At 41.1% G+C, this 25,007-nt stretch overlaps 3 protein-coding genes across 15 annotated transcripts in view; 1 reads left to right on the top strand and 2 right to left on the bottom strand.

The window, feature by feature from the left end:
• Positions 1 to 2,139, bottom strand: part of RAB27A (RAB27A, member RAS oncogene family) — a 33,633-nt gene extending 31,494 nt beyond the window's left edge. For 2 of the 5 annotated variants that reach the window (XM_055715382.1, XM_055715381.1), the window contains exon 1: positions 1,836 to 2,130. The gene's annotated coding sequence lies outside the window, so the exon portion shown is untranslated. Of the gene's footprint in view, positions 1 to 1,835 lie in introns of all 5 variants that reach the window. The other 3 variants (XM_055715380.1, XM_055715384.1, XM_055715383.1) reach the window with 3 other exon arrangements.
• Positions 2,140 to 4,840: 2,701 nt separating this feature from the next.
• PIGB (phosphatidylinositol glycan anchor biosynthesis class B) lies at positions 4,841 to 14,883 on the top strand. Of its 5 annotated transcripts, none has more exons than XM_055715230.1 (12): positions 4,841 to 5,627; positions 5,710 to 5,842; positions 6,113 to 6,233; positions 6,849 to 6,953; positions 7,157 to 7,287; positions 7,881 to 8,021; positions 8,443 to 8,494; positions 8,921 to 9,132; positions 10,347 to 10,411; positions 12,649 to 12,859; positions 13,613 to 13,793; positions 14,393 to 14,883. In XM_055715230.1, exons 1-12 carry the CDS (start codon positions 5,513 to 5,515, stop codon positions 14,522 to 14,524), a joined length of 1,599 nt encoding a protein of 532 aa, XP_055571205.1. In that variant the 5' UTR covers positions 4,841 to 5,512; the 3' UTR covers positions 14,525 to 14,883. The 5 variants fall into 5 exon arrangements, with proteins under 5 accessions (XP_055571205.1, XP_055571206.1, XP_055571207.1 ...); XM_055715231.1 differs by having other exon boundaries at positions 5,784 to 5,845; positions 6,120 to 6,233; XM_055715233.1 differs by having other exon boundaries at positions 5,556 to 5,627; positions 5,784 to 5,842.
• Positions 9,016 to 25,007, bottom strand: part of CCPG1 (cell cycle progression 1) — a 30,190-nt gene continuing 14,198 nt past the window's right edge. For 4 of the 5 annotated variants that reach the window (XM_055715228.1, XM_014276985.3, XM_014276984.3 and 1 more), the window contains exons 6-9: positions 23,661 to 23,915; positions 20,034 to 20,155; positions 17,562 to 18,958; positions 12,648 to 15,618 (exon numbers count right to left, since the gene is read on the bottom strand). In XM_055715228.1, the coding sequence (XP_055571203.1) occupies positions 15,438 to 15,618; positions 17,562 to 18,958; positions 20,034 to 20,155; positions 23,661 to 23,915 (1,955 nt within the window). In that variant the 3' untranslated portion in view covers positions 12,648 to 15,437. Of the gene's footprint in view, positions 9,198 to 12,647; positions 15,619 to 17,561; positions 18,959 to 20,033; positions 20,156 to 23,660; positions 23,916 to 25,007 lie in introns of those variants that run through there. The other variant, XM_055715229.1, reaches the window with a different exon arrangement.

A 25,007-nucleotide genomic window follows, 5' to 3' on the forward strand; every position in this document is an offset into this window, starting at 1 on the left:
TTAACTATTTAAATCCTAAGTTCAATAGATTTTAAATGCAACTTGTTACAATTCTTTGCTAAGGCATTAACAGGGGAAAAAGAGTTGTAATTCCTTATATTCCACCTCTAGTGCCAATTTTGCCTGTTTCTAAACTAAATTCTTACTAACCCTCTGCTGACTACAACAGACTGCTCTTAGCAATGCCATTGATCTGCAAGTCTAGGGTTATGCTGAAAACTGACATAATCAATGGTCATTATGCCAGCAGAGCAGACACCTGGCAGTAAGAGAACAACCAAGAATCCAGAGATGACATACAAAGATTACTGATGATAATACTTTTTTCGGTAAATACCAAAAGCTACTTAAAAATTCTTCTATCTCACCAATCTTCTCTTCAAAAGAAAAGGAAACATGTAGTCAAGTGATAAAATGATGTTCTCCCATATTTAATGATAGTGATGAAAACAAGCTTACAGTCTGGTTTTAGCTATCTGGTCACAGATGAGAAGTTTTAACTGTAAACCAGCGTAAATTGTAGCACATTCCCCCCACCCAGAAATCCTTTGTGCAAGAGATTAAGTAGATGTAAAATTAGAACCCTGAACTAGAAACACAGGAACATGCAGTTCTTTTTGTCATCTTTTTAACTGTGCTTTTGAGACATTCATTTAGCATCACAAATACTATTCCTACAATTAACAATTCAGCATTTGAAACACATATTGTAGTATACGCTCTTCCTTGTCTGGAAAACACTTGGAACAGTCACAAAGGTAGTATAAGTCTATGAAAAGAAACAAGGGGTAGAAGGCAAGTCTATGTAATGATAGATTTCAAAGAAAAGGCAGGCAGAATAGATTTTAGAAACTGGTCAGTGCCACTAATGCATTCTATGTCATGGGAATCAATAAACATTTTGTAGAGTTTCAATAAAAACCATAAGTATAGAGAAATATCACCTTGCCAGTAACACCTAGCAGAACTGCTAACTCCAAACATGCCTGTGTTATCCTAACAAAAAAACTCCTGAGCAGTAACCATCAGGGAAAGCATTTGGGGAGTCACATGATCAGAAAGCTCAAAATACACCTGATGCATCTCTAAGGAGAGCTAAAAACTAAAGTTTCGTGTCTTTGACAGTTCTAGACATGTCCTTTTTACTTTGCCAGCGCTGTAAAAGAACACCATATATATGAATATAACCTCGTTACTTACAGAGCCAGAAAAAGCAAGCTGTTTTTCTGATGGATTTAACTTTCCTTAGATCCAAGGACATCAAGGCGTTAGCTTATCCCGAGCAAGGCCAAGACGGCTAAATTCTGGCTAAACAGATAAATCACACCTTACAGTGCTCCCTCAACAATTTACCATTTTTAAAGGCCGGTTTTTGTTGTTTTTTTTTTAATCAGACATGCGACAAACTTCACTTTTTGAACAAAAGAAACGCACGCCTTGAGCTGCGGGAAGCTCGGCTGCTCCACGCGAAGGAAGGCCTGAGAGGGACTATTTGCGGCCGCGGAAGCACCCGTGCAGGTGTGTGGAGAGCAGCCGACCGGCCTCGGCCTCGCAGCGGCTCCCCGGAGCTCAGGGCTGAGCCCCCTCAGTACCGAGCGGCCCGGCCGCGCTCCCCGCGCCGCCCTGAGGGGGGTCCCCGCGCCACCCGCCCGCTGCGACCACGGGCGTCACTCTCCCACCGGTGATTCCACTCGCAGCCCAAACCACGCGTCCCGACGCTATTCATTAACTCCCCCTGCAGCGGAGCCGTGTCCCTGAGCCCCCCGCCCTGCAGCGCCCCCCTCGGAGGGCGACATGGCGGCCAGAGCCCCCCGCCCGGCTCGCTACCCGCCTACCTGCTCGCCTCCCCCGGTCACCGGGGCTCCCGCGGCCGCGTCCCTCCGGCCCTGCCCTTCCCGTCAAGGCAGCATCACTTCCCGTACGGCCCGAGGCGGGGGCGGGCAGCACCGCCCCTGCCCCCCGGCCTGGCTGAGCGGGCTGGCGAACGGCGCAGCCCCGCGGGTCCAGGCGCTGCCCCCGGCCACTCGCCCCGCTCAGACCCAGGAGGCCAGTTCAATTCAGCCGGCTGGCGGGCTCTCCAGCCGTAACCCTCCCCGCTCTTCGGAGTTTAATCGCAGTTCCAGTGGGGCGAGGGAGGCTGCGGCAGGTGGTGCCGGGTTACACACGCCCCGCCGTGGATGTGGCGGGTTTTCCCGCCGCCCGCTGGCTCCAGTCCCTCAGGAGGGAGCGGCCGCCCAGCGCCTCAGGGAGCCAGCCGGCCGCACCACCACCCCTGCCTGCCTGCGGCAGTCCGGACACCCCCTCTTCTTCGGACCCGCCGTCTTTATGGACAAACCTCCAGCAATTCATCCTTACTAAGAAAGGGCCTACCAGACTGCCGTCACGCCTTGTTAAAATAGCTGGTTAATCAATCTGTCCTGGTCCTGTAAAGAAAGAAAGCCGCAGTAGTAGTTCTGTGTTCGCACTCGCCACAGACTTGTGGCATTCCTTCAGGTCCAAACTGGATTTATCACGTGCTCGACTGCACCTCCCAGTCCACTTCTGCTGCTGTCCTCCCACCTTGGCTCCTTTCTGCAAAGTCCACGCAGTGCCTCCTCCAGCTGTCATGCTGTTCCCAGCTGTGGGAAAATCACCTTGAGGGGGGAAATTAGAGAAAAATTGGGTCCTAATAGAAGCGTATTACAAAAAGTTTCTTAGGGTAAAACACAGCGATCGCCTTCAGGATGGTTGGCATACACAGAATCTACCATCACCACAGTTCCCTAAACAACACATCCCGCCAGCTCAGCAGATGCTGACAGGAGTGACAGAGGATGGAGCGGAGACCCTGTGGCCAGGCACTGTCCTGCTCCCTGCAGGAATGGTACTCAATGGCATCACACAGCTGACAAGCTGCGTACCAGCTGTCACATGAAGAATCCATGAGATGTCCATGCCCGAGCCAACTGTTCTGCTGAAATGACTTCCCTCAGATGAAATAATCTCATCGTAATACTAATGCACACCTCCATCTCAAAGTTACCTGCCTCCACGGCACTACTACACCTCACTGGGCACACGATACCAGTTAGTAACAACAATATCTATGACTAGAGTCACTCAAGCTACACCTAAATGTGACGGAAGTGGACCAGTCCTGAACTGAAATAAGTCCAGGGCAGGGGGAATTGTCTAAACTCTTGGATTACCCAACTCTGATTCAGTGTTCACAAAGTTAGGTCAATCTAACTCACTCTAAAGTTGTTATGAAGGGACTTCTAATCAAGGTAGTCAGCCTTGGGGGAGCATGAGAAACACAGAACAGATAGTGAAAAGAACACCCTTATCTAAGTTACGCAGAAAGAAGCCTTCAAGTGAGGAAAGTTCTGTTTATGAGAGGAAACAGGATGTTAAGGTGTTGCAATCCACTGACATCAACAGAAAATGAGTTGAAATTAGGACAAAGATAATAGTGGTAGTAGGAGATCATGACCTCCGACGCAAATAGCCCCCCTGAAAGAGGGCAAACCCTCGCTTGAGGAGCATGCATAGTCAGCAGAGAACTTCAGCAGTGCTGAGGATGTGTACTAATTTGCATTAGAAGCGAGAAACTTGTAACCAATCTTGTGTATGCTGAATGAATATGCAATATACTGTGAAGTATAAAAAGTGGAGAAGTGAGGGGAAGATTCCATCTCAACTTCTGGGATCAGTCAACTGGCTGAGCCTGTCCTCTCCCCCATTGACTTATGCATGCTAAATAACTTATTCTAGCTGTCATTAGTAATTAAGGTTTTGGTTGTGTATAGTTCAGTTGTGCATCATTTCAAGCTTGGTTTTGCGGACAGCCCCTATCACCAGCAATCATGAATCTTAATTTGTCACAACTTTATAATAAAGAGTGTTATTCCAGTAACTGTTAGTGTGAGTCCTTTGTGGGCACTAGCAGTTGCCAGCAGCAGGTGCGGGCAGACCCGCCGAGGGGTCCCCTGGATGCTGTTGGCATGTTTCTCTGAACAAGGCAGTCAAATTGCCCTTAGATCCAGTGGGACTGTTCAGGGAAGGGTCCCTGTAACGTGACACTGACAGACTGGTCGGGCACAAGGGTCTCGGCTTTTCTGGTGTGCTGACAGACAGATCAAACACCTGGCGTTGAGAGGATTCCCCCCTCTCCCCCCTTTTCACGTGACACTGGCTTTAAATAGCACGCACCCAGGGAAAGGATTCTTTCCCTCACGCTGCCTGAACAAGATTTTGTGTTAAAACCAAAAGAAATTTCTCCCAAGATCTGCAGGTTTTAGGTGGTTTTTTTAGAATTACTAAAGTCTTGAAAGATCTACTCATCTCGTTTCCCTGAGACTCCTCTCAGATACTGTTCCCTTTATCAGACAGGTCCACAGCTATTGCAAGATGAGTGCTGTCCTACTGAGCTACACACTGAAGCGCTTCTCCAAGTACAACCCCACTTTCAGGCAACCGTGTCTCCTGAACAGCCACTCCAGCCTCATTTTGTCAGGAACAGGTGTGCGTATGCATGTGCTGTATGCGTGTGTATGTCTGTATATACAGGGATGAATATAGGCTAAGGACACCAAAGCTGGGTAACACTCCCTTCTCAGTCCTCCGTACACCCACATTCCCAACAGAACTGAAGCATTAAGAACAGAGAGCTTGACAAGCAGATAAAAATGGGGTTTATTACTTGGAGGATCAGAGGCAATCCAAAAAATCCCACAAAGAGCGTAACTGTCCAACAGCGACTTTCTTTTTCCAGTTCTCTGGTGGTTATTTCAACTTAGACGTGAAGACATGTTTAAACATTCAGAATTTTAGACATATTTCAACATTCACGTCCCTACAGGCTGGTAGCACACACACGGGTCTGCAGTTACATCTTCGGCGGGCGGGCTTCCCCGGAGGCGACGGCAGGAACGCTCCGTGTCCCCGAGGGGCCGGGCTGCTGTGTCCTCCCGGGGCAGACGCGCAGGCCCGGGCTGCGAGGCGGCCCCTGGGGACGGCGCCAGTGCCGCGGCGCGGCTCGCACGGCTCCTTCAAGGCCTCTTCTCCGGTGCGGCGGCCGCCGGCGGCCCCGCCGTGCCCTCGGGGGGCTGCGGCGGCCCGGGCGACTGGAAGACGGGCCGGTAGATGTAGAGCCCGCTGGCCACGCCGAGCGTCACGGCCAGCGCCAGGTGCGGCAGCGGCAGCCGCCCCAACATGGCCGGCAGGGGGCGCCGCCGCGCCCGCAGGCACCGGCGTGAGGCGGCCGGGCCTCTCCGCGCCCCTCGGCGGCGCCTTCGCCCCCCGGCGGGGAGCGGGGAGCTGGGAGCGGGGGCCGGGAGAGGGGGAGGCAGCAGGCCCTGCTCCCCCCGCCCCAGCAGCGCTTCGCCCCGCGGGCCCGGCGCCCCTCACCTGAAGGACGCGGGGACAGCACCGAGCGGCGGCACCTCCCCTTCGCTGGAGCGACCGGAAGGAAGTGCCGCGGGGTCGCGCATGCGCCGGCGGAAGCGCGGCCCGGCCCGGCCCGGCCCGGCGGATGGAGGCGGCGGGCGGGCTGCTGGCGCCGGCCCGGGCGCGGCGGCCGGAGGCGGTGCGGCTCCGTAAGCGGCGGTCGGTGCTCTACAGCGGAGCCGCCGCGCAGCGAAGCGCCGGTAAGCGGGACGGGGGGGCGGGGGGGGGGGGCGGCGCCCTCGGCGCGACCGGTGACGGGGCCCTCCCTCCCCCCTCCCGCAGGCCCTGCCGGCCGCCCGGCGCCGCTGCTGACCCTGGCGGTGGCGCTGCGGGCGCTCAACTGCGCAGTCGTCCAGACCAGCTTCGTCCCGGACGAGTACTGGCAGTCGCTGGAGGTGGCGCACCGCATGGTCTTCAAATATCCTTCGCCGTGCCAGCCTCCCGCCCCTCCTCGCGGGCCCTCGCTATCGCGACACGGCCCCTCCCTATCGCGACGCGCCACCCCGCTTCCCGAGCTGCTGCGTCGCCCCTGCGCGACTGCAGGGTCACGGCCGCAGCAAGGCTTAGCCTGACCTGTAAGAAACCCCCTGCAACTGTCCGTGTCTTGATCCGGGCAAGTCATAAGGTGACACTGCTCAAATGAAACTTCTTGTTTCGGTTGTTCCCGATTTATCCTTAATATTGGCAATTATGGCTACCTGACCTGGGAGTGGGCAAGCGGCCTAAGGGGCTATTCATATCCACTGATCTTTGCAAGCATCTACAAAACCTTACAGCTGTTGGCCAAGGATGATGTTCAGTTGCTGGTGAGTATAATCAAACAACGCATCCGCTACTAAAATCCAATTTGAAAGCATTGCATTTCAATTCCTTGTATTTTTATCATCGTCCAGGTGAAATACAAAGCGTCGAACCTGGCGATTAGAGATGTATGAGCCCAGAGGCCTGACCAAAGTGTTTTGCCTGGGTGCAGAACTCATTCGTAGGTCTCCAGTCACAACTGATGCCTGTGGCTGCGGAGGATTTTTCTTGGCCTCCATCAGCCCCCTTGAGTTTCATACCGATAGTTTGCCACTACATGATAATTGCTCAGTGGTTCAGCTTTCCCAAGTATTTCGTATTTGTACTAAAATCACTAACAACAGCCCCTTCTGACTTCTGTTGGAGATGAATGACAAAGAATCCTACCTTCAATTTCTGAACACTTTCAGTTGAACTTTACACTTACTTTGTTTTGGGAAAAATACTAGTTTTACCAAGGAACTTTACTATTAAAAAAAAAAAAATAAAAAGCTCTAGAGAATATTCACTAATTGACTATTTTCATGTCTGAACAGTCACTCACCAATTCAGTAGTTCTCTCTTCAAACTTGGAATTTGACAGGTTTATTGCAAGTAAGATTTTCTATCTGCTTACGTAGATATGGGTCCCTAGACTTGCACAGGCAGTGCTGGCAGCTTTTGCTGATGTGAAGCTTTACTCATTAGTGCGACACCTTGAAAATGCAGAAACAGCAAAGTGCGTGGTGAGTCTCAGCCTTGAAAAAAATTTTATGTTAATAACCACTGTGTAAACTGTGCAGTTTTCAGTAAACAACTGTGTAAACTGTGCAGTAAACAACAGCTGAATTATAAGTCACACCTTGAAGAATTACCACCTTCTTTTAAAACTACAGCATTTGTTTTAACATTTCTCCCTCTGCATCCTGTTGTTCATAATTATTTTCAGTACTTCTGCCAGCTGTGTTCCTGGTTTACATGGTATTCCTGTACCAGAACTCTAACAAACACCATGGAAACTCTTCTTACCATGTTTGCTCTTTCCTACTACCCAATAAAGGGTTCCAAGATGGGGAGCAGGTGAGAAACTTTCTACTAACAGTACTGATAATTTTTTGCCTTGGGATAACACCAGTCTACTGATACCATTTATACTGCTAACACCAAACACACCTCATTCATGTAGCAAGAGCTCTAGGTCATGGAAGGAACAGTAATTGTGGTATTTCCTCTAAAAATTTTTTTTAAGCCATGATACAGCTGGTATGTAAAATTACTATTCTCCAGTTCCCTTAACGCAAAATATCACTTTAAGGGAAACTTCAATTTATACTTGAAAGGACTGGAATTTGCGGTAACTCGGGAAAAGTTAATAAAAGCTTGTTTGGGTTCAGGCATAGGTGAATGTGTGGTCACAACTTTCTTTACCAGCTATCTATTTTAAAGCAAGAATGTGCTTCTAGTTAGCAACTCCATTGCTAATAAAGCAACTACATAGTTGGCAGCCTTCCAAGCAAAACAGAGTATCTGCACTGAGAGAAAGTTTTCTGCAGTACAAAAAACTTTTGGTCAAAGACATGACAGTATTTAAATTGTTGAAATGTCACTGTCTGCAAAAGAATGGACCAAACCTTTTGATAAACTTCTGGTTTTCTTGTGTTCCCTCATTCTAGTTGCAAGTATTTAGCTTTGGTAGCACTTGCAATTGTTATTCGTCCCACTGCTGTTATCCCATGGATACCTCTGGTCTTCACCCATTTTATGCAAGAACAGAGGAAAGCAGACCTTATCCTACACAACTGCATTCCAGTTGGGTAAGTTCTTTCTGAATTTAAAGGACGACTGTGCACAGCCATATCCTAAAATTGATTTTACCACTGCAGAGGCAGACAACCCAAAAAAGCTGATTTAGTGTAAAAACCAAGGAAAATAACAGCATTCTTTTGCAAAAGTTTAAAGAAGGGACATGCTTCTTTTGAAGTAACGTATATGCGGCAAAAAAGTACTAAGAGAGATTTCATGAGGGTGAGACCTGAACAGTGTTCCAGTTTAATCTGGGATTATGCCAGCGTCGCTGGGCAATGGCAACTGGCCGCTGCAAAATGGCCATGAATATGGATAATCTCAAAAAAAGATCACGAATCAGGGAGTTTTGACAGCTATTTGGCGAGGAGTAGAATCTGATACAAAAGCAATTCAGGCAGTATCAGTGCAACCAACTTTCCATTTTTGCAGATTGGTCACAGTAGGAACCTCTTTAATAATTGACCGTGTGTTTTTTGGTAAGGTAAGTTGTTCTAAACTTGACTTTAAAAGGTTGGGGTTTAGCATTTTAACACTGATGTTAACACTGAAGTTTCAGACTTCTCTAATTTCTGTTATTTCTTTGACTGTGTCTGGCCTATGGTCTCTCAATATATCCTAAGCCATAAACCCTTAAACATTTACTTCTCAAGTTATTTTAAATTATGAGCTGTTACTTAAAATGAGTATGCTCAGCTGTCAATAAATCATTATCAACAAACTCCAAAACTTAAACAGTTCTGTGTTTAATTGCTAAATATAGGAATTCTGTGACAAGTCTTAATAGAAAAAAACCCAGTAACGCTGTATCATTTAAGGCCAGCATTGACTGTGTAATTGAGTTTAGCTGTTGGCTTTCACTTTGGATTTATATTTAACTTTCTCCCCCCACCTCCCCTAAATCTCCCAGTGGGTACTGGTTCAGCTGAACTTCGTGAAATTCAACGTGCTGCAGAATTTGGGAACATTTTATGGATCTCATCCTTGGCACTGGTACTTCACTCAGGGACTCCCAGTCATCTTGGGTACCCATCTGCCTTTCTTTATTCACGGCTGTGTGCTTGCACCAAAAAGGTACCGCATCTTTCTACTGGCAGTGATTTGGACAGTACTGGTATACAGGTAATTTCTCTTAAGTGTAACTACTGTCTTTCCCAGTTGTGTTCTTTTCAAAGCTTATGTGCTCTCTAGAACAAAAAAAGCATAGCATTCGGCTTAAGTGATAGAAAACTTTAAACTATTCAGACACTCCAAGAAATGCAGTTAACTATACAAGAGTTTCTAGAATTTTGTATAATAGTACTTCTTGTATTGTTACCAAACATGTATTTTTAGAACTGAGACTCTTATTAAAGAATAAAATAATTTCGCATGAAATTCAATGGAAAATGAAAAACCAATCACCTAATAGGTGTTTAAGCAACAACAAAACCAGCTGGAAAACTGTTTACTAGATGCTTTTTACTGAAAATACCATTTCATTTGGTTTTTAATACATCCCCAGTAAGATGAGAGCTTCTTAGGCCAAAACTTACTCCATTCACAAGTCTACACACAGTTCAACATTTATCATAGGACTGTACGTCTCATTTTAAGTTGAGAAGTAGAAGAAAAAATAAACTGTTTCTAAAGCATGAGAATTAACTGTCGATTAAGTAAGACACACTTCCACACAAGAAAAGAAACAGCAAATTAGTAACTACTAAGTAAGAAACGGTATTAGAGTAGTAACTGAACACAGACAAACAGTAGTGAGGCCACAAATGCCACCTTCTACAGTCCAGCTCAAAACTGGATGTAGCTCTGTTGGTTTTAGGCCTTTCTTCTTGTAGGAACCTGCTTGGTTCCCATGACACAAGTCTTGCAGTAATCCCCAAAACAGCCCCAAAAGCTGGCATGGGAAACTGTGTAAAGCTGCATTAGCAGAGGCGAATGTTACTTTGTTAGATACAAATGTGTAACTTGAATCTTTGCTTCTCATCCACAGTTTTTATTGTGTTTTGTTACAGGAAGCAAACTGGTGATGTACTAGCTGAGTTGTATCTAGTAGTCATAGACCACTTAGTTGCTAGAGTAGTAGGCAGGTACTTTTATTAGTGCTTGGTTTAAACTTACGTTGCTAGAGTAGTAGGCAGGTACTTTTATTAGTGCTTGGTTTAAACTTACGTTGAACGTGCTCATGTTCTTAACAAGTGACAATTTTTACTCTAAACTGCTTCAATGCCAAAAGTACATGCAAGTGCTTTTCTTCCAGTCCTCCATGCTGCAGAACACGTTTTGTCAAAAGAACTGATGCACTTAACTTTCTTGCTCTAGTATTATGTGTTTCATTACAGCATGCTGAGCCATAAAGAATTCAGGTTCATCTATCCAGTACTACCATTTTGCATGGTTTTTTGTGGTAAGCATTGGTTTCAAATTCTTGCAGCCTTCCCTGTATTGTAATTACTACCTAAAGAGAGACTAATGGTCAACATAGGTATTTTGACAAGGGATTCTTAGAACCAGCCTAACCAGGTAGGGGGAAAAAAAGAGGGGGTGGGGCAGGGGAAGAAGAGATGAGGAACAGCAAGTGACCGAAGCACAGATGGAGAATCCTGAGCATGGATAAAATCCTTTCTGCAAAATAGTATAAAGGTTGCCTCGGTGACTCCTAACTTTATAGCAATGCCACCCTGACGGTGAATTTTGCTCCTTGGCTCCTTTTGTAGTATTTCTTTCACCTCGTTCTTTCAAATATGCCTGACAGACGCCTTTAAGTATGGAACAACAACAACAAAAAAATTACTGACAAACCTAAAATTATCTTTGTCTAGATTCAGGCATATTAGTAGACTTAGTTTTCTGTCTTGACCAACCACCAGCTGGAGGCTACTTTCCACAGTTTTAGAGCAGTTAAAACAGGAATAAGGTCCCTAAACTAACGTAGTTAACTTTAAATTTAAAGAGAATCTGTCAAACTGGAAAGCATATTGCTTTTGCCAACAAAGATTTTTCTAATGCTTTAGCAGAAACTTTTAAAGTATTCATTTATTTTTTTTCCAGTTTGTTTTGTGTTTCTTTTAAACACAGAAAAAAGCCTAAGTATTTTAGATTTTACAAAACTAGGTATTAACTACAGTAGCGTATCTATAGGAGAAGGAAAATCATGATGTAAAGTCTAGTATGCTGCAAAGTTACGAAGGAAAGATTAAAACTTCTGGAAGGTGAAGCTGTACATCTTTAGTTTAAATACAAGTGCAAACCACATGAATCATTGAAAATAATTTTCTTTACCCTGTTCTCCTATCTAAACAAAGGTAAATCTTATTTCAGTGGTTTTGTGCTTTGCTGAGATCAGGATGTACTGTATCCTGGCTTAGCTCAATAGCAGATTTAAGGTGAACCAGTTCTACCTCACATGCAGGAAAATGCCAATCAGACCACTATTTTTTGTTAATTTCCCTCTGAACTTTCGTGTCTATAAGGGAATGAGGTCATCTATGCAATTTATCAAGAGCAATTTATCATCTGTTTGGATACTTCAGTAAAGAAAAAAATTACAAAAATTATTTCTGATAATTCAGCGGTTACAGAGAGGTCTTTACATTGCTCAAAAGATTAAAAATAAAAGCAGAAAAAAAACCCCGCATGTGGGTTCGAAGTGATTTCCAAGCACACTTAAAGATAAGCTATGAGCATTTCACAAAAGCAGTAAAAAATGCCTATAATAGAATGTTTCTACTAGCATGTAAACCACAGGCTAATTAGTGGACTTTGTTTTCATCTGAGGTTAAAGATCTGCAATTTGTCAGAACAGACCAGCTGAAGACTAGTTTATTTTACTTGTTACTGCCTTCTGAAACAGGCCTACTCTAACTTGTTCCTTGTGATTCAGTAAGGTGCTCACAGAGCTAGGCTGCGTAAAATATTTTATCTCCTACTACTGACAAGTACATGACCTAAGGGTTTCATGGCTGGTCACAACGTGAAGCGGTCTTCTGTGCCAGGTTCGTCTAAGTTGTGGCTGTGGGTAACAGGTTTATACAGCTATCTCCCATCAGAAGGAACGGCTCTTCATCCTGAGCTCCTTCAAGAAAAGTCAGGGGGAAGGGGCAGGGATAGGAAAAGATGGAAGAGGAAGCTTTTCCAAGGATAGTAGCTCAAAACCAAAATAAAAGTAAGAGAATGCTGTAGCTTTCAGCATGTTGGAGAAAAAGAATACCACAGCCACCATACCAGAGCACATGTAGTTATCATTTATTCTGGCTCTACTTGGACATGCATGAATCTGAACACAACAGTAAGTTGCCACGTATCATTCATCCAAACTACTGAATGGGCTATTTTTCCCCACAAGAAATTAAAATTAAGCTCTAAAGAGACAAAGCACTGGCTTTGAAATTGTAATTCTGTACTTCAAAAGACAGCTATGGGCTTAACAATTACACTGTTAAAGCCAAGAAGTTTATAAGGGCAAAGTCAACCTTTGAATTTCCATTTAAAGAGTAAATACCAAAAGAACACTGTCTTAAAATGCCTCAAAGTAAGGTATTATTATCAACCAAGTAATGGTTTTCCAGTAAGCTGTGGTACTTTCAAAAATACTGTGTGGAACTGTTAGTATTTGTTTATCTTTAAACTTAAATGTTTCTATAGGATATTCTTTGAAACATCTGAAATCATGGAAGAAATCTGCAGCAAGTTTCCTGCTTTTATCAAACTTACTCCCAGCCCTGTATACAGGCTTGATTCACCAGCGAGGCTCTCTTGATGTTATGAGTCACGTACAGCAACTCTGTAATAACTCTTATCAGTCACAAGCTTTTGTCTTCTTCATGATGCCGTGCCACTCTACTCCATTTTACAGGTATTAGATTAGTTAACAGTGTACTATATTAAAAACCATACACTTAAGCAGAAATTATTTTTTTTTCCTAAGCTTATACATTGAGATGGACAAATGTATACAGGAGGAGTTTTGATTTTTCAAGCAGTTAATACAGAGTGAATAGGGGGAATAAGCCAAATGCTTATACTACAGAATAAAAGTCTGACTTTATTCAGTTTTTATAAAATAGCTTTGTATGAGGATATACAGTAAGTCTTATGACTTCTGAAAATAAGTCATACCGCTTCATTACGGTAACTTTTGTGGAAAAACTAAAGGCTAATTGTACAGTCAAACTGCATTAATTCTACCTTTACTTCTGCTGCTAGAGAGTAAAGAAATTTAATTCCAAGGTACAGTGACTGAAGTCAGGACTCCAAAGAGTTTGCAATAAATCCTGGCAAGCAGACAAAACATTAACGCAGATATAAACAGTGAAGCTAATATGGAAAACCACCTTTTGAAGAAACTGATGTTACACAGATGGTATTTTTGTTAAGATAACTCTGCTTTCTGTGAACTGCTAACAACACAGTCACAGCAGTTTGGAGCCGAATCCGTTTATTACACTTTTCCTTTGATATGAAGGAGGGAAGAAAATATGGTGCTGGGGGAAAAAGTACCCAACTATTCACTTTTGGGTTTGACTGAAGTATCTTTAAGTGATGAGTCATTTCAAATCTTAGATATTGGTCAGTTTATCCTGAAGTGTTTGTTTTGTTTTTCTCCTAGTCATGTTCACTGTCCTCTAAAAATGAGATTCCTTCAGTGTCCCCCAGACCTAACTGGAAATGAGAGTTACATTGATGAAGCAGATTTATTTTACTCTAATCCACTTGGCTGGCTTAATAAGGAGTTTTACAAAGATACATTATTACCCAGTCACTTGATCTTCTTCAGTGTGCTAGAACAGGTATGGTAACTGCAAGATGCAACAAACTAGTTTTGAAGTAAAGTTACAAAATTAACAAAGTTAAAAAAAAAAAAGGGGGGGGGAGAGTTACAGTTCCAAGTTTTTTGAAAATCGTTGTCCACAACTTTTAAAACCACAAATTAAAATTGAACCCTCTAGTCCATAATATAGATACCATTCCAGGGATAGATGTTTAACATTCATGTATGCCCTCTTTGTGCAAATTCTACAGGCCATAAAATAATGTTTTATGGAATTCCCCTCTAGCTGTGTTAAAACAGACGTGCCATCTGTTCCCAGAAATACACACTTTTAAGTAAGCAACAGTGACAAGCAAAAATGCCTGCAGTCAGAGTACCTCTTCCCATCAATTCTTTTATAAAGTCCATGTACTCAAAACAACAGTGTCTGGTGAATGTCCACTCCAGACAGGATCAAACATGATAGGTACCTCTTTTTCTAGCAGTCTTTCCTAAAATAAAAGACAAAACTTCCAGGGGGACAGTTGACTTGATGGTTTTCAGAAGACTTTGGGACACTGTTTTGATGCTACCAACTGCACTTTTTGACTGTGGAAATTAATGTATGTTCATTTGCAGGAAATATCATCATTTCTAGTTTTAAGGGGCTATGAGAAAACAGCCACTGTCTTTCACACTCATGTACCTCAAGGACGAGTTGGAAGCCACATCTACGTCTACAGGAAAAAAACTGAAATGAATCACACCTGAAGATCAGTTTCTAGACTCAGCACCTAATGAGATCCGTTTTTCACAGCAGTACTATGCTTAGACGATCTTGTACTGCAGAAAGGGAAGAGTATTGAGTCTGAAACTGGGTAAGTCAAGTGGGGAAGGTCTGATTAGGCAGCCAGGTTGTCTGGAAACATGTAAAACCTCTTCCTGAAGCAACCTGAGTAGCAGTATGGCAGGGTGGGGTTGCTGACCTACCTTACAACACTAGGAAACATCAGGAAGACCAAAGTTACCATATGACTACTTAAGTAAGAAAGCAGACAAGACTGGACCATTTTTATAGAACTGTACAGCTATGCTAGGTTTGTTTTATAAATAAAGACTTTTACCCACAATGTCTCTTTATTTTTCTTCTACAATATGCAGATATGCAAGACATTTCAAGTGTTTAAATCAGCAAGCTGATTAGAATGCAGCACAGCAAATTCTTCACAATTCAACAGGCTCTTGAACACTGCCCCCCCCCAAAGACAAGAAGCAAGTGTAAGATTACAAAACACTAACAAATACATTACCATAATGTAGACCTATTTTTTGAAGGATGAGATGAAGTTAGTATATCAAACATTGGAGTTCATTATTGGTACATTATGCATGACTCAAGCTTGAACTACACTAATGGAATGCAATTAAGCATATTTTTCATACACAAGTCATTGCATGCCGAGTTTCTGCAACAATACTGCTGGCACCCAAACTACCACTTCCAAAGAACAGTTAAAGCAACAGTACAGAATATGCAAATTAGAAAGCTTGACTTCTGCCTTTTAACAAAAATGTGTAAAAATCAAGTTATTTAGAGAAAAAACTTGCATCTTGCTGCTTTGTTGAAAAACAATTAGTTTCCAGAGAGGATGTGAATGCTAATCTTATTTTTACCATAAATTACTCAATATTTCGGATCAAAGGGTAATTGCCCCAATTCTATTTCAAGATTTGCCATATGTCTTCCATTAGTGCGACCATGTTTATGCCATTTACCTTCTCTTTTATTACGGTGGTGGTACTTCTGAGCTTGTTTTTCATGTCTGGAATTTTCAGTTTGTGTAAAAGAAGGCCTTTTAGGTCGACTGCAAGGAGCAAACAAAAGCTTATTACTCTCTTATGAAAGCATCTCTAACAACATTTTGAAACAGTTACATTGTCAAGAGCAGCTTCTAAATTACTATTAATTAGTCCTTTCTCTTGTAAGCAAAATGGGGGGAGGGGGGCGTACTTGTTTAAATCATCAATAAGATGGTATATTTAAGAGAAATCCTTTCTAAAAATAAAAATGCTCTGCAGCTGCTTGCCCACAGTTCTCTTTAGACTAAAGCCAGGTAAACAGCTATTTGATTATCCTTACTGTGCTTCTTGACTGAGGTCTCAATCTATTTTTCAGCTATTCTACTACATTCTGCTCTGTAAAAACAATGAAAACTTTACAGACCCTTAGGAAAGCACGCTTTGTGTAAACATCGGCACTTCAAAGGTTTTTATGAACAGTAAGTACATTTATACAGAAAGAGGGGGCACTGACTGAACACCATTTCTCACTCATTGTTGCAGTTCTTGATGCAAACAGCCTCATACTACGTGTTGTTCTATGACATGGGTCTGTAGCCTGCTAAATTAAGGCTATTTCCATCCTCAGCATCATCTAAATTTCTGCACAGCATTATCAGTAAATGAATTTTATGATTCTGTTTTTCTGCAAACTGAATTAAAGCACTCAAAAATAAAGTATTTAATTACAAATTAAAGTTAATTTAATAATAAATTAATAAGTAGTACTTGGACTGTAAATCAAACCGTAAAACTTGAGTCATGTGTTTGCCAGAACTGCACGCTAAAAAGGCTACTTGGTAGTTGGCAAAAGGAGATTCACCCTCATGGTTCAACTCTTAATAACAGAAAGTACGACCTCAGATAATATATAATAACCCCAAAGTAGCTCAGTGCTGCAATAAAACGCATGACATAATAAAACACTACAAGTCCAAAAGAGAAACCTGACAGAAGAACTTGATCTAAATACTGAATATGCTTTGCACTGAGTACCAGCACAGAGAAGAGTTCTACTACGGCTACAAGGACACCTTCTTGTGTATTATAGATTAGTTTGTATACCACATTTTTTCTTACCTGGCCAGAATAAACATTAGTACAGCAAATTTTGTAATAGTGATGATGTTAAAAGCCACATAAAATATATACATAAAAGTGTTCCATAAAGAGCAAGCTCCACCACTACATTAAAGTCACTTGCTTTATGTTCTTTCACCAGAGTCTATGCAGCAGAACCAGTTGCCCATATCTAGCTCGACCACGTATAGCACAGCCAGCCAGGCAGCGTACCACAGCCGCTCTGCCCTGGGAATACCATCGGATACAGGAAAAGAACATAGGGAACAACTCATGCCAAGGACCTTTGCAAACAAGTCTGAAGAAAATTTAGTCAGGCTCAGGATGTGAACTCAAGCCTGCTATTTGAGCAGCTCTGGGCACAGGCACTTGGTATTCTACTAAACTCCAACAGAACACTGAAATTCCTGAAAAGCCAGCAGGGAATATACCTGCCAGAACAGGACTTTGAGCCTGCTCAAATATACCCCAAACCCACCTCATTCAGGGAGAGATGACAAGGAAGTCCTAGTTAATGCTGCTTCTGAGACAGTTATTCATTCCATCAGATAGGCCATCATAGCTGTTTAGTCTAAAGTACACCTGCTTGCAGTTACACCATTTTCTAAAGAACTCAGTAGAAATGGCATGCTGTGTACTGTGGATCTGTAGTACCTCCCAAACTAACATCTCACACACACAAAATTTATATATAAGGTACTACAGAACCACTGTATGCAACGCAATCTAGTATTTCCATTGAGTCCTTCAAAAGCCTTCTAGCATATATGTAATTCTATATACAGTAAGAGACACACACTAGAGGACCACCTACTGGAACAAGGACACTAGGTGACTTCACAAAGACTACTACATTGTGTTAACAAGTTCAGGAAACATGAAAACAAACCTGGGTCCATACTGGGGTGAATTATCATAATGAAAGTAGTATCTATAGACGTATTTGTCCAAATCTTCAAAAACCTTTTCATTATTATTTTGGTATTCCTTCATATCTTCCAGGTAATCCTTGACATCGTTAACAAAATCAGTGAACAGCATCTGGTCATGTATAAATAGCCCGTTATGAAAAAACTTATTGATGAAATTTTCTAGTTCTCTCCAGTGATGAAAGTTATGTACAACTTGTTGCAAATACGTTTTCATTAGCCGATTAAATTCATCCACCCTGATAGGATCTGATACCCTATTAAAGAGACTAACGAACTCTTGATGAGCACATTCAAAAATACCAGAGCAGCCCTTTAGGACAAACTGATGTTTTCTATTACACAAAGGGTTGTTGAGACACTTCTGTGAATCTGTATCTTTTTCAAATGTTGTGAACTGATGTTTTCTTCCATCTTTGAATTCTTTTGGCATGTGAGGTCCCCTGTAATGCATGTGCTTCAGATTCTCATAAGCGTTATGTTCTCGGTAAAAAGTCCGAGCTTTCTTGTTTGCCTCTTGTCTTTTATCATTCGACTTCCTCTCTTTTTCATCAAAGATGTTTTTTGTGGTATCTTTGAAGTGTCTGAATGTAGACTTTACAGAATCAGAGAATTTTTTCAGGTTTTCTTTCACTGCTTCTTTAGCCTGCTTAATCTTTTCTTTATGGTGTCTTACAAACTCTTTAGTGGAATTTTTCATAGCATCAAAAGTTTCCTTAACTGAACCAAAAAATGATTCCTTTGATTTCTTTTTAGTTTTACTTTGCCCTTTAGCACCTTTCTTTTGTCCTTTTTCATTCAGTTCTTGTTTTTCAGTTTGGTCTTTCGCTTCAACATACAGCTTCTCCCATAAGTCAGAGCGTTGCTGCTCAAAGTTTAGCTTTTTTTCAAGTTCTACTAGCCTTCCTCGCAGAGTTTCTATTTCTTGATTTTCTCTTAATGTATCATCATCATTTTCAGGTGTTTGATGCGAACTTAACTGTTCCAGTTCTTTTTTCAGAGCTTCTGTAATATGACGTTCTTTGTCCAGTTCTCTCCTTAACATCTGTGCCTCTGCAAAGAGCGTTTCCTTTTGCCGAAGAAAGTTGTGGTTTCTTTGCTTTTCCTCTTCCAAATGTTCCCTTAGTTTCTGATTTTCCATTACAATAGAATCAGTGCTAGTACCTTTATCTTCCAAGTTTCTAATTTGTTGTCTTAGCTTCCTTAATTCTTCCTGGAGTGAGGCTAAAGCTTTTTCTTCCTTCTCTAGAGATTCTCTTAAGTGCTGATTTTCTGCCGCAAGACTTTTTTTTTGAGATTCAAAGGATTTCTTCTCGACCTCGGAAGTCAAACACATGGCAAGATCCCCCTTGAGCGACTAACACAAACAAAAAGAAAATGAAAAATACTACCATTAGAATTGTTACAATTTCAGCTAGAAAGATGGCAAGTAAACTCTTGGCTACCTCTGCTTGTCATTTTGGATGCAGTGACACATGTTGCAGCAAGATGCAAAAATAGAGCTACTTTGTTTATCTCAGATACACACACAAACACTATCGTGGCAACAATGATCATGTGAGAGGCTCCCCCTTCCAACCAGGGGTCATCACCCCTCCCTTCTATTTGTTAACTAACTGAAGGACTGCAAATTGGGTACATGGATTGTAACATCTTAAAAGGAAATGAAAATCTGCATGTTTGCTGTTGATTTATGTTCAGCAAACTGGGTTTATGGATTACAAAACCAAGTACGTTAGCAGAAGCAAGGGCATTCAACAGTTGGGGCAGAAATTCAGGAACTGATTTTGAACTAAACTTGTTGCTGAAAATACGTGTTCATGTAACTACATCCAGACACAAAAGGATCTCCCCAGTATCTTGGCATTCTTGGCAAACTCTAGAACTAAACATATTAAGTTATGTATAAATGCTGCTACCAGCAACATAAAACTAAAAAAAAAACCCCAAAAAACAAAAACAAAAGACACACACAAAGCACTCCCTAACCTTCTCTCTGAAGGATCTAACAGTAAAAAACTAAAAGTATTTTAAAAATTAATAAATGTCGACAGTTTAGAACACAAATTCACAAAACCCGTAGCTCCAGCCTGTAATAGGTTTTAACCAGCATGTTCTGCTTCAGTTGCCTCCATAAATGACAACCTGGCATTATGTCACAGGGAAAGAGACAGTCTCTGTGTCCAGGTAACTCCTAGACTACACATGTGAAAACCAGTATGTTTAAACACATTCCAAACACATTCCAACAGCAAATTTGATCAAAATACAATTTTTTTGTCATTTTCCTTTCTCCTGAATTCTTGACATTCTCAGAAAGAACTTACTAAGGAAAAGTGTAATGGATTTGTGTGATAAATTAATTTCACTTTGTGTAAGTTACACATGTAATGACAGAACAACCCAATGGTTCCATCTCAACTCACACCTACCCCCGCCTTAGGATGCACTTTATCCCCTTGCTCTTGTTGGCACTGGTAAAGGTCATCTTTCAGGTCTTTTAATTCACGTGTCTTTGTCACCAGCTGCTGACGTTTCTGGATCTGTATTGTACCTACAAAGATAAAAAACCTTTCTTTTGATAGTCTTGACTTACACGAAGTAGTTAGAGGAACAGACGTACCTAAACATCACCTTCATTTTCTCTGCAAATTCAAAAGCATTCTTACCTTGCAATTTTTGCCCCGAGCTTATTAGTAACTGTTTAGCTTAAAGATTTTAAAACCAGATTGTTACATACGAATTCTGTTTCTTCCAACAATAAACAATTTCTCAGACCTAAAAATTCTCTTATTACATTGTCTTTTATTTGATGATAACAAATGAAAGGATTTTGGAACACTACGTAGAGATAAGTTAGATAAAAACCAACAGAAGTTACACAGGAAAGGGTGTGTGTGACTGTCATATTTTCAGTAACATGCAAGCCAACCAGTATCGCAGGGAGACCATTAGTCCATGCATTATCCATTTCAGAACTACAACTTCTACTGTTAAGTTACATGAATAAGAGGGTACTAGCACAGTATTTAAGCTTTCATGCAGAAACACAATTATTACACACTGCTCACAAGGCAGCAACTACTTGCAGGCCCTATCTCATCATTCTTACCCATGAGTGAAGGCTGAAGAGTAAGCAAATATCCTATCTTCCGATTATCAGGCAAAGGCTGAGACATACTATTTTTCTGAAAGGAGTATTTTCGTTGTACCATCCACCAATTTCTTCAGTCAAGTAAAACTTCTTTACTGGTACTTCCCTACCTATACACATTCTCTAAATCCAAACACTGATGTAGTTTTTATTTCTTCACTTTTAAGATTCTCTTGACTTGATTCTACAGTAGATGGCAACAGCAACTTTTAGGTATCTGCTTCCAAACCAATGCAGCATATGCAAAGTTCTATTTCTGTATTTAAACTGTATTAAAGGCTGCGGGGGGGGCGGGGGACGCTTATTATTAAAGAGGAGAGAAGAAATTCTATATATACTATTACAACTGAGGAATTTTTTGTGCTCTCTTAATTTCTATTTAATTTATTGCCAAGTATGAACTTAAAAACAGTGCTCTACTAAACCATGCTGAACCTCAATAGTTGTTCAGCACTCACTGGAAGCATAGATCCTTGCGTAAGTGAATTTGTGTATACTGACAGTAAATTTGGTTTTCATATTTATGCTTTACAGATACACTTGAAGAAGTCCACTGATCCTAGGAACCTGAAGACTGTATCTGAAAAATCATTTAGTGTAAAGGGTTCACGTTAAGAGGAACATGAATTACAGAAAAACACTTAAAACTCTGTTTCTGTCCTTATCAAGAATCCTAATTTAGATACAGTAAGCTATAATGACATTTAACAACACAGAAAAGGTAGCAAAGACCCTGAAAATGTATGTAATGAGGTACTATTCCTCAGTAATTGGTTTGTATTTCCAGCTGGTACTCTTAACTCACAGTATCCTTCAGATTCTTTATGAATCCATCTAAACCCCTAGCACTACAGCAATATTCACTTTTGCAGGTTCTGGTTGAAGAAAAAAATTAAATACCTAAAATGTCCATAAGAAGCATTCTTCTGACAAGGGCTTACTGACTTTAGCTTGTCCAGTTACCTATTTCCTGGAAAGCTTCTCCTCTTTCACATCTCCTCCCTAGACTATCATAAAGCCAGCTAACTCTGTTTAATACTGATTAGGAAACAGTAATTGATTAAAACCTAATCCTAGTTGCTTTCTACATCTTTAGAAGTCTTAAAGGAGTCCTGGAGCTCTACCTAAAGGGAAAACACTATTGTGATACTGACACATATGATAAAAAAAACAAAAAACTGCACACACACACCCCCCACATAATTTCATAAAAAGTAACCCCTTCCAATCCTCTTACATGACAATTAGCCTAGCATTAAAAAAAATGCTGGGGAATACATTGATTCCAACCTGAAGCACAAAACCACAAAGTAGTCCTCCAGGGAGAAGGACTTTTCTCTTTTGAAGTTCATGTTTAAAAAAACCAAACAGAAAACAGGAAGATGGAAAGCAGGGTTTGATTTCCTTTCTAGTGGTAGAAACATTAGTTATCACATAACCACAAAGAACTTTCACTTGAAGAAGCAAAACCCAAAGCCACACAGAGCTGCCTTCTTTCTGCTGGGAATGTTGTCATCACTGTCACCAGCGATGACAATTCCTGTTTAGAAGTACCTCAATGAATGAACAAGTCAGAGTGAATCCCTTAATATAGATATGGCTCTTGAGTATATTTCCAAAAGGTAGTTCTCATCCATAGATCTCAAAGTTCTTTAAAAGGACAGTATTTACCACTAACCTCAATTTAAACACAGTAAAATGATTGACAGAACTGAAACCTCAAGTTAACACCCCAAAGCACTACCAAAGACTGGTCTAGTCACCGCGCTGCTCTCTGCTGCTTGCACGCCAATACACACCAGTTAGTTTTTACACCAGCTAGCAACTGTTAAATTTTAAAACTACTAAATTAGTCATTCCTATAATCCCACATACACTAGTAATTCTTAAGACCCAATTTATTTATTTTTTGAAATTTAAGTATGCATACATATATGGATGTGTGATAGCACAATTTCAGAAGTAAATATGAATGCAAGCACAGCATCCAGAATACACCACTCATAACTCTTACCTTCAGGTTTACCTAAGAACAAAAAAAAATACTAGGGTCAAATGAAAATTAGTATAAATCTCAAAATATATGTCAAAATTTAGACCTCTAACAATCAGATGAAAATCAAATCCAATTAGAATCATATTCCTAGTCTCAAACTCAATCGCCAAGTCTTCTTATGAAAGCACATTTTCATATAAAAATAAAATTACTCAGGAAAAGTTACTACTAAAAATAAATGCCCTCTATCATTTTCATCATAATACATGTATCTTAGAAGATCAGGACTGCACTAAGTAGATTTTGATCTGCAGTGAGTTCTGCTGTTAAATGTAGTAACAATCTGTGTAATGCTTAACTTTAGGCAACGCATTAACACAGAAAAATTGCTGCTGTCCTTGATTTCTTAAGCCACTCTGGAACTGCAAGGACAACTACAGTGTATTTTTCTCCACCAGAAAGAGGAAAATATTGATACTATGAACTCCTGTAAAAAGTGTGCCTTGCTTTTCTATTTACCAAATAAGCACATATGGGATAAAAACCTGAAATAACTCTCTGAATGCTGTTGAGAATGGTAAGCACTACCACAAATGTATTTAAAAAAAAAAAAAAAAAAAAAAGATGGGAAAATCGAAGGGTACACACTGCATTACGAGAACAACAAGAAATTTTTATCTGGAAGGACAATCAAAATTTAATTTCTTTTTATTTACTTTAAGATTAAAGTAGTGTATATTAAACAACTGCACTGCCGAAAGGCCTCTTTGTATTATCCATACATTAGCAGTTGCTTTTTCTCATTTTTAAGTTTAGATTGTTAGCAGAGAACAAGAAAAAAAATCAGTCATGATAAAACGGTGGTTGTTACAGAAGACCTTGATTCAATGTCTTTTTCTACAAACTCACCATAGAAGTGTCCAAAGCCCATGCTGATGGCAATCACCAAAGCCAGTATGATGCACCTGTTAAGGCCACTGCTGAACTGGCGTTTGTGCTGCTCTTCTCTGGGAGGTTCAGGCTCGGGTTCAGCCGGTGATCCACCCTCAGCCTCGGAGCTAGAGATGAGCCTCTTCTTAGCCCGACGTTTCCGTACTGTGGGACTGGACTGATTGCTAGTTTCATCACTGCTTGATTCATCGTTGCTAGCCTGAGATGGAAAAACTGAAAACCAGCATAGAACAGGCTTTAAAATGTATTAATTTTTGCTTTAAAAAAAAAAAGCAGAGTACCAAAATCCATCATATTTATGCAAAACGTATTTGGCACTTGTCTTAGAGAACATTAACAAAAATTCTCAATGTAATAGTTTATGCTGGCCATCATGCTCCATCTCCGAAGTTAAAAATTTGTTTCTTAAAAGGAATTGAATCAAGAAATCAGCAAAAAAAAGCGTATGGCACTTCCGCCATACCTCATCATTCCTTCATTAGAAAGTGTTTCTCTTTCAGACAATCCTGCCTCTTAAAACATCTACATGTACTGACTCCAAATTCTTGTGAAGCAGAAAGGTTAAGAATTCAGTTTTTCTTCTCTTACAGATATTGAGACTGAACTATTTAATAATACAAGAGCAACATAAAGGCTTGCTAAAAGCAACCCTGCTACAAGACAGACATGGTTCTATTATATTCTCTCAAAAAACTTCATTCTGTGACTTCCATAAAGCTGCAGACAGAATTTTATTAAAGTTCCATCAATGTAGGTATTATAAATATCCAAATCTTTGCATTGCAAATTTATTTAAATACATATAATTTTGTTTACTTTTAGCATCTACCATATACTACCTATTAACATCTTAACCCACTTTTCAAAAAAGCTTTTTTCAACAACTACTGCGCAGGAGAAGAACCAACTACTCAGGTGCTTCTGTGTTTGTCCTTCCCTAACACTCTGAATCCAAAATGCTTCTATTACCTGACTGATGCTTTGGAAGATTGAAATGGCCAAGATTTGAGGTAAGAACAAATTCTACCCATAAAAAATAGCATTTTTGTAAAATGGTATTTATGATACCACTTGTATGTTCATGTTTCTTTGGCCCAAAAGTCATATATTCTAACTGGGAAAGTAACATCAGGGCTGTAATTGCTTGTTGCTATTAGTGGTAAATGCTTGCTGCATACACTGGAAATAAATGTGTACAATCCAGCATGTAAGTAACGATTATTTAATCTCCTTCCTTTGAAAGCATCGTTTTCCAGTGTAAGGCAATATCAAGGGTGAGCAGCATCAGGGTGAAAAAGCAGCTTT

The sequence above is a fragment of the Falco cherrug genome, chromosome 7 (genome assembly GCF_023634085.1).
Source record: "Falco cherrug isolate bFalChe1 chromosome 7, bFalChe1.pri, whole genome shotgun sequence".
Lineage (NCBI taxonomy): Eukaryota > Metazoa > Chordata > Aves > Falconiformes > Falconidae > Falco > Falco cherrug.